The 18,181-nt window shown below is 37.1% G+C and overlaps 1 protein-coding gene across 1 annotated transcript in view; it reads right to left on the reverse strand.

Moving 5' to 3' along the window:
- Positions 1 to 868: 868 nt before the first annotated feature.
- PRL (prolactin) overlaps positions 869 to 18,181 on the reverse strand; it is a 40,144-nt gene continuing 22,831 nt past the window's right edge. The window contains exons 2-5 of the mRNA XM_079778429.1: positions 7,551 to 7,735; positions 5,926 to 6,033; positions 3,446 to 3,643; positions 869 to 1,217 (exon numbers count right to left, since the gene is read on the reverse strand). Of these exons, the coding sequence (XP_079634555.1) occupies positions 1,026 to 1,217; positions 3,446 to 3,643; positions 5,926 to 6,033; positions 7,551 to 7,735 (683 nt within the window). The 3' untranslated portion in view covers positions 869 to 1,025. The remainder of the gene's footprint in view (positions 1,218 to 3,445; positions 3,644 to 5,925; positions 6,034 to 7,550; positions 7,736 to 18,181) is intronic.

Here is an 18,181-nt window from a genome sequence, read left to right on the forward strand (position 1 = left end):
GATGGGATGGAGTTGAAACTTGTCTGGATGGGACTTGGTAGACCCAGAGTTATTAAAATGTATGGAATGTGCCCAAGATTGTCCTAAGCAGATGGGAACTCAGTAGAGCATGGTTGAAGACAGCCAGTGGAGAAGGATAAGGCCATTTCATCTTTGTATCTGCCATTGGTCTGAATGTTTATGTTACCCCATAGTTCATATGTTGTTGCCCAAATCCCCAAAGGTGATGGTACTAGTGAGTGGGGCCTTTGGGATTTAAGTTATGAGGTTTGGCCCTTGTGAATGGAATTAGTGCTCTTATAGAAGAGACCCACAAAGCTCGCTAGCCTTTTATGCCATGTGAGGATACAATGAGAAGTCTGGGACCCAGATGAGGGTCCTTACCCCACCATGGTGGCACCCCGAACTTGTACTCCAACCTCCAGAACTGTGAGAGCTAAATTTCTGTCGTTTATAAATGACCAGTCTGTGGTGTTAGCCTGAACAGACTAAGATAGCATCCTGATAATTTGAGACTGTTTAGTAAACCTCATGCTACTTGGGTGCATTACAATTTCATAGTATTAAAATTGTCTGTCATAATACTTTGAAAGTGAGCTGATAGGATATGGCTGCCTTTTAGAAAGAATCCTGAGAATTCAATCTTCTTGTTAGCATGACCAGCATGATTAATAATTATCAAATTCTTTGATTCTAATAACTCGACTCACAATGATTTACTGTGATTCTAAAGTAAGCTGTTAATTGTCTTATTTGTAATGCTAGCTTCTGCTATTTGTGACAAATTTTAATAGGAACTTCTCAATGATAGTGATTAATTTTCTTTTGATTTTCTGTTAAGTGAAGATAAGAAACTTTGACAAATTGCTCTTGTAGATTTTGACATCTCTAAGAAGTCGGTTTTTATTTTTTAAGATAAGACCCATTACACCAAGCATGCATTAAAAAGCTATAAAACTAAAAGAAGCTTGCTATGGGGTAGATCATTAAGAACCATTCCAGAAATAGATGGAATGGATGTGAGCTTAGCAGTTGTTATTGTAGATGATTTGGCACTTCAGGAGCTTGAGATAGTTGTCAACCTTATGAGAATCCCTGCGTAGGCAACGGAGCAGGTTATAAAAACCAAAAAGGCGAGTGTCTTCATCGGCCACCTGCAGAGATGGAAGTCCCAACCAGACAGGGTACGCCTCATTTCTTCTGACTCCACTTTGAACCTAATAACAAGAAAGATAGTGACATTATTAGTATTTTTTGCTTATCTTTGCTCTTTCTAATTGTTGAATTAAGATTTGTGGAAGAGATATGAATGTAAAACTCTCCAGAAAGGCATGGATTATTGAGCCAATGTATCAGAAATCTATTTATAGTGTAAAAACTAGAAGCAGAACTCAAGTGTAAGTTTTCTCATATTTAAGTGATTGTAGATGAAGTATGCCTGTGCTAGAGGGAGAGCCAGAAAGTTGCTATTTGAATGTAGACATGAATGTGACAAAGGGACAATGAGGAGCTGGCCTCTGTTCTCTCACTTGAGGAACTTCTTCATTTTCTGACTTTGTCTCTGAGGTGCACTGTGGACTTTATTTCTTCTGACAGGTCACAATGTGACAGGTCACATTGATCTTTTTCCTGCTTTGAACAGATTATATTCTCCAGATAGTATACGTACCAGAGAAGGATATGATGAGGACTGTACTTGATGTTTTAAGGCTAAGACTAAGATGAGTTGCTGAAGGAGTCAGAGAGACCTTTGCAATCTGCTAGGACAGATAACCCCCAACTTTTTAGGAAGAATAGCTGCTTTCTTTTGAGGTCTATTGAGTGGAAGACCCTGGGAAACGTGACTATGAGAAAGGAGGTGTTGACAGCAACCCATCAGTAGTGAGGGTGGGTGGTGGGTGGGAGCACAACTGTGATAACAAAAGGCCACTGAACAACGTGAAGGAGGAGCACATGCCACTCAGCGCTCTTCAGCCACTATGTGCTGGGAGTCCACGGGGACTTGAGAGACCTGGTATCCGCTTATTAACTAGGGCTGTAAGCTAGTTTGGAGAGCTAGGAGATACAAATTGGGGGTGACTGCAGATTCTGATTGCTAAACTAACTTTCTCTGTACAGTCAGAATATTTTTAAACCTGGGATTCCTACTGGAATTCCAAGCACGTGTGTGTGTGTGTGTGTGTGTGTGTGTGTGTGTGTGTGTGTGTGTTGGCTTGCTGTTTTTTTTGTTTTGTTTTGTTTTGTTTTGTTTTGTTTTGTTTTGGTGTTTGACCCCTACGACAAAATATACTATGCCAGGGACAATGATATGAATAAGAATAAATAGATATGTGTGTTGTTTTTTTTTTTAAAAAAATATGTGTGTTGTTTTTTTTAAAAAAGAACTAAAATTGAAGTATTGTGGAACAAATTAGTGACCTCAGAAAATAGGCCCACAGTAATGAAAAAAATCATTTGAAAATCTATGTGTTTACTACTTATGTCCCAAGGGTAAAATGTACTTTGTATTTGATATATTCTTCTCCTATGAAAATGACCAATGACATGCTAACAAGTACTTTGTATACAATAAGAAAAATATAAAATTGCTCCTGTTATTTCTATGATCATATATTTTTCTTTAGATGATGATAAATTATTTCTGAGAACTTCAGAAGACTGTTTAGAGATTACCTCACTCATATTGAGATGATCCCATCTAAATGGAAATTTATATTGCAAATATTACCTCAATCTAAATATGACAATTTATTTGGGGAGATCAAATGCAATGTGTCAATTTCACTTTTGAAGCCCCCAAATAAGATTTAGAATGATGCAACTCTATAAATTAGAAAATAAAGAACATTTTAGAAAAGGTATACCCCTTTCTTTTGTAACCCACTGAAATTATAGTGGTTGTTGAGCAGCATCGATGCCATTGTCTCATCTTTTCTATCTCCTTCCTTCCCAAACAAGAATGTCTACCAGAGTGGGGAGGGGGAGAGAGGGAGATAAACACCATCCAATCTGATTTTTATTTTCTCTTTTCTCCATTCTCTCTCTCATGTTTTGGTGTGGGGAGAAAAGAGGAAGAATATGAGCAGAATGACAATAATAGGTGTTCTAGAATACTTTGAGGAAAACATTTCTCTTGCAGATTATATTCTCAAGTTTCTTTCCATTGAAATTAACTGCCTGTCCCCAAGAAGGGCCAAGGCTTGGATGGGTTTGTGTGCAGTGTAGGGAAGTTTGCACCTGTCAAATATGACAGTGGAATGCTAAGATTCACTTACAGTAGACCCTATCACTATGAATTACTATTGCTTTATTTAATAGCAGTGTAGAATATAAAATGCCTAAACTTTGTTCTTACAAAGTGAGGTATTTCAAAATGTATTCCTCTTCACAGGGTTCACTTCTTTCTTTAATGAGAAAAATAAATAAGTGTCAGGAGGCTACTCACCTGGCTGATTATCCTCTCCATACCCTCTAAAAGTTGTTTGTTACGTTCCTCGATCTCTATGGCTTTTGATAGGATGCCATTCGGGGCTATTTTCGTATGAAGGGTTTCTTGCATACCACGCACTTCCGTGACTAGATGATACAAAGGCTCATTCCAGGAGCGCAGCACTGTAAGGACCATGTTCAGAAGGTCTTCGTGCTAAGCAACCATTAAAATAATTGCATTAAAATAAGCATAGTACAATGGGTTACATGTGATTTTTGCTCAGAGAGGCTGACTTAACTATATCTTTGTTATTCCTACATGTATGTAGTTTGTAGGAAGATACAAGTTGTAAAAATATAAAATTTAAGCTATTGGTTTATACTTTGATAAATTTTTAAAAATCTGGCTTAAGTAACTTCTTCTTTTAATGATAGTTTTAATTTATGAAATGAAGACTTTTGTTTTTCTTCTGAAATTCTACCATTTGCCCACACAGAGAATTCTCTCCTATTTGACTGCTTTGCTTTTCTGTGGGGAAAAAGAAACAATTTTGTTGGAACTCCATTATCGCTTTTCCTGACTCAGGAAACATAGAGTCCACCAGTGTCAATGACAAAGAGCTCAAATAATTTCATTTAAAGATTCATTCTTACCAATGAATCAAATTATTCATTAATGCATTGTTTTGTGACTTGTAGTTTTATTTTATGCGCTCTTTATGAAGAAGATACAGTATACAGAAACATGCGCTCCTTAGTCCATACCAACACCTGCCCCCATGCTGCTCTTGGAACACTGTATTTAGTGACATATTCCGGTGAATAAAATGGCACAATGCTATCTATCATTAATAACAGCATTAAAGGAATCCACAATGGATGTATTGTAGCATAACAATAAAAAGAGTTTTGAATTGGATGAAGCCCAGACTCACTGTTTACTACCCATGTAACTGGTGTAAATTCCATCAGCTCTCCAAGTCATGGTTTCCTTATATAAGTATGTGTAATAACAGCACCTTGTGTGAGAGGATTTTATATGAGGATTAAATATAGTAATACACATAAAGTGCTTTGTAAGGTGTCTGCTAATGTAGTAGCTATCAATAAATTTAACTCCTCTTCTTCCTCCTCCCCATTTTCACCTTCTTCCTTTATTTTATTATTATTATCATTATCATAATTATAATTATTTATTAATAGGCTTAGCAGACAGAAAGAATGCCAGTACCAATAACAAAGTTGTAAGGAAAGAACACATTGAATTTACGGGGCTATATGTGTGAAGATGTTTCTTTTAAATCATGTTAACTGTGGTTATGGCAGGAAATCAGAAGGGAGATGATAATAATAATAAATTCGAGGTGGGATAAATGACTGGGGCTTGATATGCAGACATTGCTGTCATCAGAACAGAGGCCATAGTCATGAGAAGCAAAACAATATTTTACAAGATCTGCTTTCAGGTGAGACTAATTATTAAGAAGTAAGAGTTGGCAGAGGAGTGAGTGAAGAATGAAGAAAGGAAGAAAGAAGAAGGTGTCAGAGAAGTAGGAGGATCAGAGGGAGAGTCTTAAAAGTCCAGAAGAGATGGCTCAGATGGTGCAGTGGTCAGAAATGTGAAATGCTGTCCTTGTAGGAGCCCCTCTCATAAATAAAACTGATGTGTGTTTCTTACATATCCATGTTTGTTTGTTTTCAAACCTTATATTTTACACATGGAAGTCCAATTCTTCTAATGCTTTCCCATAGAATAATATATGCAGTCCTGGGTCTAAGCATTGGTTACCATCATGCCTGCATAGCCAATTTATAGATCTGTTATCATTTATTTATTTATTTTTAAACGTATTTTTATTGTTCTTTTAGAAAGCGAGGAAGGTAAAGGGAGAGAGAGATAGAAAAATCGCTGAGAGAGAACATCAATTGGCTGCCTTCTGCATGCCCATCACCAGGGATCAAGCCCACAACCCAGGCATGTGCCCTGACCAGGAATTGAACTAGCCATCTCTTGGTGCATGCGTCGACATTCAACCATTTAGCCACACTGGCTGGGCTGTTATTTATTTTGCTGCTACAATATTTAGTCAGCATTTGATTTTACTGACAATTTACCAACTATATAATGTCATTTTTCTTTGATTGCTTACTCTTCCTCCTCCTTGCCCGGCAAGTGCGGTTACCATTGCCTATTCCCGTGGTCGGCAAACTGCGGCTCGTGAGCCACATGCGGCTCTTTGGCCCCTTGAGTGTGGCTCTTCCACAAAATACCACGGCCTGGGCGAGTCTATTTTGAAGAATTGGCATTAGAAGAAGTTTAAGTTTAAAAAATTTGGCTCTCAAAAGAAATTTCAATCGTTGCACTGTTGATATTTGGCTCTGTTGACTGAGTTTGCTGACCACTGGCCTATTCTAATGCCTCTAATAATCTACAGCATGGAAATATCAGTGTACTGCCTCCATTGTTTTGGTGAGAATCCTGGATAAAAGACTTACATGGGTATTTTGGGCTTGCTCCTTGTCTTCGGGGGTAGGGATTAAAGAAGTGTGGCAGCCACTGATGGCCTTGGTAATGAACCTCCTGCCCTGGGTGTACCGTTTATCCTGAAAGTGATAGAGCAAATTCAATGAGGGTTGTTTGGGTATTAAATCAATAAACCCAATTACAAAATGTTGACACCTTTGATAGTTGTATAATTTTTAAAAAATTATAGCCACATAAAAATTAAAACTAAAGAAATAAGAAAGTTGCCCTTTTCCCTACCCTTTCCATTATCTCTATAAACAGTTCTTTTTCATCTAACTTTTCTAAATTCCAAATCCTTCCTTTTTTTTTTTTGCTATCTCCTTAATTTTATTCTTTCTATACATTACTATATGGAAAGCAAACACTAAAAATATAAAGAATATGAAATATTAAATGTTTATTAAGTATCTTCTTTCTTTAATACTTGAACCAAATGTGATAGTGCATATGCACTTATATTTAGCCATTTTAATCTCTTGATTATGTAGGACCAAATGGATACACTCCATTAACAGGTATTATAAAATTGAAACTTTTCTTTGACTAATCTCTAAATCTATACAACTATATACCATCTTCATCGTAGATACAAAATACAATTTGTTGATCATGATGAAGTGATAAATCAGAAAAACAGAAAATATTAAGCAATGGGCTGAGAATAAGAACAGAAAAATCTATGATAACACATTGACAGAAAAAAACCAATCATTAGCAAACATAGTGAAAATTCAGAGATTACTAGAAATATTTGGAAGACAAAAGATGGCCAGTCAAAAATGTATAAAAGAACAATTAGTGTGAAAAAAACTATATAAATATACATTTATTATAAACATTAAACCACATTCTTCATGGAGATTCTTTGATTTATTGAAGTTCTAATCCATTGTCTGATCTTTGATTGACCTAAAAGAGTTAATATATGACTTCCAAAGTACCTTAATCCGAAAGAAAATAATTGTTTTCAGTTCTAAACTAATCCTCCTATTGTTGTTCTAAACCTGGAAATCTTAGAACAATAATTCATAGCATTTTTGAGTTTTAGAAAAGCTATTATTACTTGTTTATTTTCCTATCATGCATTCAGTTTAGTTTAACTTTGCCCAACACACCCACTCCATTGCAGTGCAATTCTCATTTATTATATATCTGCAGTGCAGAATGCCTTGGGAGAAACATACCCTACATGCAAGGACAAGAAATCAACATGCTTTCTTCTCCTCAGCCTGACCGTTCAGGCACCTTGATGTCACAGCCTCCACAAGTATGAGAAAACACATTTCCATTATTTAAGCTGTATGTATTTTGTATGGCATCCCCAGATGACTAGTATGGATGCTTAATAATTTTTGGAAATTCTTAAAAACAAAAATAATTTTTTTTAAAAAAATACACTCTTTAAAAGTCTTTGGACAGTCCTGAAACTGCCCCTTTCTTCTTATTCCACATTTCACTTACTGATGCCTTCTTTGACCCATAAGGTGCATTATTTGAAATTTGGCTTGTGTGACTTTCTTGTTTAAAGTGTGATATAGCTCAGTCATTCACATGAAGGTTCCTTCTGGGAAGAACCAAGAAGTGCGATACTTACAAACTCACTGAACATTTCAGAGGACAGGTTATGGATGTAGTCAGATAGGATGACTGCACGGTCAAACAGTTCTCCGAGGGACACTCTGCATTGGCCATCCTCGTTGGGACAGGTGGGCATGGAGGCCACATTCTTGCACAGGAGTAGGTTTGACATCAGCACCATCACCAGCAGGAATGGCCTTCCTTAAATAGAAACAGGAGCCGTTCTCAGATGATCTGTTCAGCTGAGGTTATCAAAAGTCATCTTGTGAAGGACAGCCTTATCTCTCCACATTGCCCTCAGCATGATTTGGTACTTTAATAGCTGGGGTGCAGAAGAATCAACACTTTCCACTGTGTAAATGTAGATATATAATTATATTTGCACAGATATATAGTCAGAAAAGTAGGTTATTCCCTGCGTGTTTGCACTGCTCCCAGAAGTGCCTCCAAAACTTGTAAGCATTTGGCGCTTAAATTAATTCTGAGCCAGAGTGTTTAGATCATTCTCGTAAGATAGTTTAGTGCCTTGGGAGTTTCTGCAGATTTTCAGCAGCCTGGCTCTCTTGGAGTTTGTAATTTTTTATTTTATTTTTTGGTATAGCAAAGGTGGAGATTTATTGAAGAACAAGTACAGACTCCCAAGTGGGGAGGGGGAAAAGGGTCGCCTGTAAATTTTTTTAACACTATATTGACTAATACTTGCGTTTTAGACACTGAAATGGCAGTTGATCTGTTTGTTTCACCTTCTTGACTGATAAGAAAAAGCACATGCCTGACTGATTTCTAATGTTGAATATGAAGAGAATTCTAACAGCACAAATGATGCTGTAGCCTAGATCTGCTAACTCACTTTAAAAACCCCATGCATCTGCTTGCCACTTTGCCAAAAATTTTAACATTAAAAAAAATTGTTTCACAATAGCTCAGTGAGATAGCCTCAGCCTTCATTATTATCATCCAATTATACTGATGAAACAGAAGGCTTAGCGAGTTTAAGGGATTCTCCCTAAGTCCCATTATGAGCAGGTGGAGGATGCCCATACTGTCATCTTGTCACTTCCTCACGTCCCACCCATCACACACAATCAGTAGCCACGATGATTCAGTGCTTCCAGAGGCCATTGCCATTACATGTAAAGAACAATGCTTGACCTTTGATTGCATGATAACAGTGGCCCTAGAAAGTTTGTTTTACCCATTTTTTCCTGTTCCGTTTATAAAACACCTACTTTAAAATATTTGACAATTATCTGAGATGATTTAGTCATCAATTTGTCCTCTCAGTAGATGGATAGATGTGGACCTATAACATATCAATAATTTACACTTTCAAAAGGTAAAAAACAATATATTTAAATCTCTTTTTAATAGCAAAAACTCCAAAAGAATATCTGGTATTAAAATGTGTTGATCAGAAAATTAAAATTTTAAGAAATCTTCAATAAATGTAGGTGGATATGTATGAGAGGAAACTAGGCAAGTGCTAAAGATTTCATGTGGAAAAATATCTTAATCAAAATACTTAAAAATATCTAAAAATATGTTAACTAAATAACTTTTAGTTGCACAATAAAAATATTCATGTTGTGAGTTGATTAATATAACAGACTTTTATTTTTTAAAAAAAAACATGTTTCCAAAAAGTTCATTTTCTGTACATTGTAGTCATGAAATGTAGCTGGATATTTTATCTACAGGTATTGTCTACATTATGGCTTCAGAGTTCAAATTTCAACAGGTTGACTCATCTTGACAAAATCATGTAAGAGGCCTGGGAACCAGAAAAATGTTAATCTTGCCTTCTGGGTTTGTGATAAATTGGACCTAAAGATACTTTGGTTTTATTCCAGTCCTCCGTTTCTCAACCTTGGCACTATTGGCATTTTGAATGGGATAATTCCTTGTGCTCCAACCTCTAGAACTGTGAGAACTAAGTTTCTGTTGTTTAGAAGTGACCCAGTCTATAGGTTCTAGAGGCTCTCCTGTGCACTGTAGTTTGGTTAGCAGCATCTCTGACCTCTACCCACTAGGTAACAGTAACACTCCACCTGCCAATTAAGACAACCAAAAACATATGCAGACATTAAGATGTGTCTCTAGAAGAAGGATTCATCCATTTGAGAACCGCTGTTCTATTCTATTGTGCCCTTATACAATTGCTTTATAGAGCAGTGATTAGATTACTTTTCTAAACTCTGTAAACCTGAAACATATTGCTAAGAGAATATTAGCTAAAATTTCAGATTCATACCCTCAAAAAAGTGTTGATAAAGCCAACAATTCAGTGAGTTGCTGTACATACCTGTCAGTGACAACCCTTTGTTGTCCATGGTGGTGATAACTTCGGGAAACACCCTTAGCCAAAGAAGATCTGGTAGTCCCACAGCTTTCTCTTTCCCAGATATTGCCTTTATAAACCTTTGACATCTTTATGAATGTTTTTAATAAGTATTTCCTTCCCTTTTACCAGTCATCTATTTTCGTCAATGAGATTACCCCCATAATTTCAAACATCAAATGGTATTTTATTTCTTATTCATATGTAGGAAAACATACTGGCCAGAAATTTCGAGAGGGATTTTGATTAATTAGACCAAAAGGAAATGAGAAAAATAATGAAGGTGAGATTTGGAAACTAGTTTGGGTTAGAGGACCTTTAAAACTCTAGAAGTCATTTACTTTGAATATTACCCTTATTTCTCTGCAGTTTCTTGAATGCAGCATTGTATTTCACTTAGGTGTCTCATGTATTACCAAAGGGTATTCTTTTTTTCATTCAAATTTGCTAGGTGGTCAAGATTTCAAAACTGACACACAAAATACCAGGAAATAAAGATTGAGAAAATCAAATTTTCAGTTCCTTGTTATAGTCTCCTTATAATCTTACGTTTTTCTTGTTTTTTACACATTATTTTGTTCTTTGTCTTAATGATATATATGTCTGGTACTTTGTTTTTAAATGTGCATTTTATTTGCTTATCTCTTTTGATTTTACCATATATGTAAACTTATATTATTATCTCTAGTTTACAGATTAAAAAACTGAGGCTTGGAGAGATTAAATGTCAAGAATACATAAGTAATTAGTCAAGGTAGATGTTAGAAGGATTATTACTTCAAGAAGAATCAGGAGGGTTGTAAAAAGGCTGGAAAATGAATCATTTAACAAACATTGCTGTGTACCCATATTGAAGATGATCAGGAAATCATTCCTGGCCTTGGGAAATTTATTTTGGGAAAGTGTTACAGTGGTTTTCAAGGGCAAACACGAGCACACACATACACACATCCTATATCTGATGTAGTAAAACAAAATTCTAGGCAATCATTGCCATGTTCATCAATGACATTGAGTTGATAAACCTCTATTAACATATGATCATTTTATTTCTCTGACCTTGAGCCACTCTAGGGCTAAAGTGACAAAAATTAATCTTTCATGGGCTCAAAAGTTCCATTTGCCTTTTAGAGATTTCCTAAATGAAATGATTATAATGAATATAAACTAAGTTGTTGACGACTTTCTCTAAATTAAGTCCATGCGTCTAAAACATCCTGTGACCTTTAGTTTCAATTTTACCATATGTCTCTTATGGTAAATTGACAGATGAGGTAATTTAAAAAAATAATCCCTATAACATTTACTTTTACTATAGTTGCTACTGCCTTATTTGTACTTCAGCAATTGTCAGACTAAGTGCTCTTATGGGGGCTTAGAAATCTTAATCAAAACTAACATTACTTAAAAACTATCTTCCTTATTAATTAAGCATAGTGGTTTGGGTCGACTTCTGAGTTCTCTATTCTATTCCATTGGTCTATATGTCTGTTTTTGTGCCAGTACCAGGCAGTTTTGAGAACAGTGGCTTTGTAATACAGCTTGATATCTGGTATTGAGATCCCTACTACTTTGTTCTTCTTTCTCAGGAATGCTGCAGCTATTCGGGGTATTTTCTTTTTTTTTTCTTTTTTTAAAAATTTAATAAATCTTTACTGCTCAGATTATTACAATTGTTTCTCCTTTTTCTCCCCCATAGCTCCCCACCCGGTTCCCACACCACCCTCTGCCCTTACCTTCCCCCCACTGTCCTCATCCATAAGTGTACGATTTTTGTCCAGTCTCTTCCCGCACCCCCACACCCCTTTCCCCCTGAGAATTATCAGTCCATTCCTTTTCTATGCCCCTGATTCTATTATATTCACCAGTTTATTCTGTTCATCAGATTTTTAATTCACTTGATTTTTAGATTCACTTGTTGATAGATATGTATTTGTTGTTCATAATTTTTATCTTTACTTTTTCTTCTTCTTCCTCTTCTTAAAAAATACCTTTCAGCATTTCATATAATACTGGTTTGGTGGTGATGAACTTCTTTAGCTTTTTCTTATCTGTGAAGCTCTTTATCTGACCTTCAATTCTGAATGATAGCTTTGCTGGGTAGAGTAATCTTGGTTGTAGGTTCTTACTATTCATCATTTTGAATATTTCTTGCCACTCCTGTCTGGCCTGCATAGTTTCTGTTGAGAAATCAGCTGACAATCGTATGGGTGCTCCCTTGTAGGTAATTAACTGTTTTTCTCTTGCTGCTTTTAATATTCTCTGTCTTTTGCTCTTGGCATTTTAATTACAATGTGTCTTGGTGTGGTCCTCTTTGGATTCCTTTTGTTTGGGGTTCTGTGCACTTCCTGAACTTGTAAGTCTATTTCTTTCACCAGGTGGGGGAAGTTTTCAGTCATTATTTCTTCAAATAGGTTTTCAGTATCTTGCTCTCTCTCTTCTTCTGGCACCCCCATAATTCTGATGTTGGTATGCTTGAAGTTGTCCCAGAGGCTTCTTACACTATCATCAAATTTTTGGATTCTTTTTTCTTTTCCGGTTGAGTGTTTTTTGCTTCTTTGTATTTCAGATCTTTGACTTGATTCTTGCGATCCTCTAGTCTACTGTTAGATCTCTGTATAATATTTTTTATTTCAGTCAGTGTATGTTTAATTTCTAGTTGGTCCTTTTTCATATTCTTGAGGGTCTCGCTAAATTTATTGGCCTTTTCTAGAAAATTCTTGAAAAACCTTATAACCATGGTTTTGAACTCTATATCCTGTTGTTTGTTTTCCTCCCATTTCTTTCGTTTGTAATCTGTTTCTTTGTCTCCACATTTTGGCTGCTTCCCTGAGTTGTTAGGGTAGCTTTGTGTGCTAGGTGTCCTATATGGCCCAGTGCGTCGGCCTCCCCAGTTACCTGAGGTGGACACTCTTGGTGCACCCCTTTGTGGACTGTTTACAGCCTTGTAGTAGTTAAGTCTTGATTGTTGTTGGTATCACTGAGAGGAATTGACCTCCAGGCCAGTTGGCTGTGAGGATCAGCTGTGTCTACACTGGGAGAACTTCTGTGCTGGAGACAGCCTTATGAGACAAGACTTGCAAAATTGCAAAAGCCTCTGTGCTCAGCTTGGATGGGGCAGAGTCTCAGGGCTGAGCAGACAGTCTTGGCTTCCCATCAGCCCTGCCCTATGAGGACCCTGGGTCTCAGTGTCCCTTGGTAATCGCTGCAAGCACCTTTGAGAGAAGGCCGCCCTCGAGTTTTGCCCACTGCCAGACAGTCCAGTTTCTCCCCCAATGAATCTGGAATCCCAGATTCTCGCCCAGAACTGGAGTTCAGCGCATTGGGAGCTTCCTGTTCCCTCCAGCTCAGCCCTTTGCAGCTTCTCTGATTCTCTGTGAGCTTTTCTCTTTCCTTCTAGTTGTAGAATTTCCACTCAGTCAGCTTTCCTGTGGTTCTGGATGATGGCTGTTCTGTCTTTTAGTTGTAGTTTTGAAATTGTGCAAGGCAGCAGTTTAGGTGTTTACCTATGCTGCCATCTTTGTTTCTCCGGCCCGGGGTATTTTCTTATTCCAGATGAATTTTTAGAGAGTTCAATCTAGGTCTGTGAAATATGCCATTGGTATTTTAATGGGAGTGCATTGAATCTATAGATTGCTTTGGGCAGTATGGACATTTTAATGATGTTGATTCTACCAATCCATGAACACAGTATGCTCTGGGTTGGGAAAATTGGACAGATACATGCAAAAAATGAAACTAGACCACCAACTTACACCATACACAAAAATAAACTCAAAATGGATAAAGGACTTAAACATAAGATGGGAAACCATAAAAATCTTAGAGGAATCCACAGGCAGCAAAATCTCAGACATATGCCCAAGCAATATCTCTACCAACACAGCTCCTAGGCCAAAGGAAACTAAAGAGAAAATAAACGAATGGGACTACATCAAAATAAAAGGCTTCTGCACAGCTAAAGAAACCATCAACAAAACAACAAGAAAGCCCATTGCATGGGAGAACATATTTTCCAATGTTATCTCTGATAAGGGTTTACTCTCCAACATTTACAGAGAACTCATACAACTTAACAAAAGGAAGATAAACGATCCAATAAAAAAATGGGCAAAGGAGCTAAATAGACACTTTTCGAAAGAGGATATACAGAAGGCCAAGCGACATATGAAACATGCTCAAAGTCACTAATCATCCAAGAGATGCAAATCAAAATGACAATGCAGTACCATCTCACACCTGTCGGAATGCCTATCATCAACAAATCAACAAATGACAAGTACTGGAGAGGATGTGGAGAAAAAGGAACCCTTGTGCACTGCTGGTGGGAATGCAGACTGGTGCAGCCAGTGTGGAGAAAAGTATGGAGTTTCCTCAAGAAACTAAAAATGGAACTCCCATTTGACCCAGTGATCCCACTTCTAGGAATATATCCCAAGAAACTAGAAACACCAATCAGAATGGATATATGCACCCCTATGTTCAGAGCAGCACAATTTACAACAGCTAAAATTTGGAAACAGCCTAAGTGCCCATCAGCAGATGAGTGGATTAAAAAACAGTGGTACATCTACACAATGGAATACTATGCTGCTGTAAAAAGGAAGGAACTCTTACCATTTGCAACAGCATGGATGGACCTGGAGAGCATTATACGTCAGTTGGAGAAAGATAAATATCACATGATCTCACTCATTTGTGGAATATAATGAACAACATAAACTGATGAACCAGACAGAGAAGCATTGATCCAGAGACAGAGAAGCATTGATCAGACTGTCAAACCTCAGAGGGAAGGCAGGGGAGAGTGGGGCTAAGGGGGAGAGATTAACCAAAGGACTTGTATGCATGCATATAAGCATAACCAATGGACACAGACACCAAGGGAGTGAGGGCATGAGCGGGGGTCGGGGGAAGCAATGGGGGGACAAGGACACATATGTAATACCTTAATCAATAAAGAAAAAAACTACCTTCCTAATTGTCTTAGCTTAAGCAACATCAGATTTTGAATCATACGTATCAGGTGTGATGATTTAGTTTCTAACAATCTGAACTAGGTCAGGATTTCATACACTCAGACTAGGTATCCACTTTTCCCCCTGGACAATGAAAGTCTGAATTATTAAGAGAGCAGCACCCTCTGGTAGAGAAATTAATGCTGCCCTACATCTCCCCACCCCGTCTCCTACAAACTTAAGAGTACAGAAATCTGTCATAAGAACCGACAACTTAATCTTAAAAGGTAAAAGTGTTGCTACTTTTGTAGATAGCTAGGAAAAGAGTAATCTAAGAAAACCTGAGTTATGTTTATTCAGTGGAGGCCAATTGATTTACCATATTTACCTCCACAGAGATATGTTTTCTCTGTGAAATTTCTTGTCTGCTTCCTTGCTGCTTCACAGCCCCACATTCCCATTAACGGGATATTGTAAAAGGCATATTCTATGCAAGAAGTCATAGTTGTCCTATTTTTTTGGCTAACTATGTCATCCACTTTTCACCTTAATTTTGAATGTGCTCTACTGCAGATCTTTCCTTTCTCAAACCCTGCCCTTAATTTAGAACAATAGAGAAGTTTACTAAGATTGGGCTTGTCTGTTTCTATTTACAAAGTTCATTTGTTTGACGTTTTTGGCCCAAAGGTTTAGGATTAAACTTAGAGCTGGTGATTAATTTCTGTCAAGTAGCTGAATAAATAGCTCAAATGATATTAAAGAGCCATGAATGTTTTAGCACCTGAAGCTAATAAACAATTTTCCCACCTTTTCTAAGTGACTCTAATTTTTAACATTAAGCAACATCAGCTTGTTTTTTTTATTCTGAATTAGGGATGGAGCTTGTACTTACTTTTTATTTTCTTTTACTTAACTATTTTTAGATTTGGAATGATACTGTTTTTTCTTCTGTCATTGATGATGCAAAAATATTTAAAATTCTTTGCATAACTTGAAAGGTGTCTACTGCAAGATATAGAGGGGATGTTAAAGAGCAAAAAATATTAAGAGGTTTAAAAATCATCAGACTCTGTCACAAGAATGTTTCAATCTATATTAATAATGAATTATCTTTAATAAAGGGAAATTTGCAAATGATTAAATGTGTATTGTTTATTAATTTTAAAATTTCAAAGAGCCATCATCTAAAACTTGGACTAAAAGATAGGACATATGTTGTTTTCCCTATAAGATATCAGAAAATGTAAAAGGAACATTGAAGAAAGGATCAATCACAGTGATGATTTCTGAATTGCACTGTTGTCAGGATAAGCAAAGTAATGATTTAATTGCTTCCTACTATTTACATTAACTTCATGCATATTAAAACATACATTTTTCCCCTTAAGTGCCTGTGTTCAATGCTTATCTCTTACTAGGGCTTTGCACATCATCAGCTTTCCTAAGGAACTCCAGAACCCAAGTTCTTAATCTGTTGGCAGTGTCTTGAGAGCATTTGCTCCTTAAGTGAAAAAGCCACAGTGGAAGCATTTGGAAATTTCCCCTGTGATTCCTTTTTCTTTTTATTTCTTGTTTTCACTAATATGATATTCATATCCTCTGACCTAGTTTTATGAGTTCTCTGTGTTGGCTTATCCTATGACTTTCTTGTCATATGCTTGTTCTAAACCATCTGTCTCTTTAACACCTACTATAAGACAATGCCAAACCTAAGAATCACGTGTCTAGAGACTTCACTGATTCATTCTCTGAGATTACATTTTTTTCAAGTAAACACATCAAATATTTTGCTGTATGCTAATGCTAAGTGGTACAGTAATAAATTTCTTTGTGAAAGATTCCTCATACATCAAGATTAGTGTGTGTGTGTGTGTGTGTGTGTGTGTGTGTGTGTGTCTTCGTTGCCTAATGGGAAATGGATCTGAAGCATGTTCACTTTCAGGAATCTATCTATCTATCATCTAACTATCTATCTATCTATCTATCTATCTATCTATCTATCTATCTATCTATCATCTCTCATCACCTCTATCTATCTATATAGAGAATCATTATCGAATAGGAAGTGGACTCTGAGCCATACCAACTACCAACTTCCAGGGACAATTTTAATCTTATAATTAGCACAGGTACCACCAAACAGAAGAGAAAGCTATAGAAATAGACCAGCGTCCCTAAGGTTCCCTGAACGGACTGCATTCACTTTTTAATTGTTCAATGGTGGTGAGACTCTGGGGATCCTAGTTGGGGGGCTGGGCAGTCAGGAGGAGTCTGGGAGGCCAGAGCAGCAAATCTGTATGGATCTGAAGAGAATTATTTTAATATTCTAACAACTCATAAGGCCATACATGTACTGACTTTCTTCCACTGTTAATCATTTTAAAGCATTGAAAGAATTCAGATTGAGAAACAGGTTTTTCACAGGAAATAATATCTGCCAGTTCCAGTCTACACAACCATCACCCTCCAATGCATTTTTTCTATTAGAGTTTGTTAAAAATATCTTAGCTGTGACATGTTCATCATCTTCTTTATCATTTATTAAATGCAACTTTTCTTACTAGTGTTAACATATATTTTAATATTTAGGGATTGACTAAATTGACAATTATTTAAAAATGCTCTTTACCATTTGGGGTTGCAATATAAATAAGAATTAATTCCTTGATGGAATACTCTATTTATCAAAAAATATATAAAGATCTAGACATGTACTTAGGTAGATAAAAGTATATCCTATATAATAAAAGACTAATATGCAAATCGACCGAACGGCCGCTATGATGCACACTGACCACCAGGGGGAAGACGCTCAATGCAGGAGCTGCCCCCTGGTGGTCAGTGTGCTCCCACAGGGGGAGCACCGCTCAGCCAGAAGCCCTGAGCCAGGCTTATGGCTGGCAAGCAAGCCTCTCCTGCCTCTATGGCAGCAATAAGGATATCTGACTGCCGGCTTAGGCCCACTCCCCATCAGTTGGACATCCCCCGAGGGGGTAGATGCTCAATGCAGGAGCTCCCCCTGTGGGAGCTCCGCTTAGCCAGAAGCTGGGCTCATGGCTGGTGAGCACAGCAGCATTGCAGGAGAGCGACAGTGTATGTCGGACTGGCAGCTTAGGCCCGCTCCCCGTGGGCTCCCAGACTGCGAGAGGGTACAGGCTGGGCTGAGGGACCACCCCCCTCCCCAGTGCTGGAATTGCATGCACTGGGCTTCTAGTATATATATATAAAATTATATATATATATATATATATATATATATATATATATATATATAGTAAACTATGGAGGAAAACGAAGGTACAGGATGTTGACGATTTCTAAGACAAGGAGATTGCAGAATTTTGGTTCTCC

This window comes from Cnephaeus nilssonii (assembly GCF_951640355.1).
Source record: "Cnephaeus nilssonii genome assembly, chromosome: 7".
Taxonomy (NCBI): Eukaryota; Metazoa; Chordata; class Mammalia; order Chiroptera; family Vespertilionidae; genus Cnephaeus; species Cnephaeus nilssonii.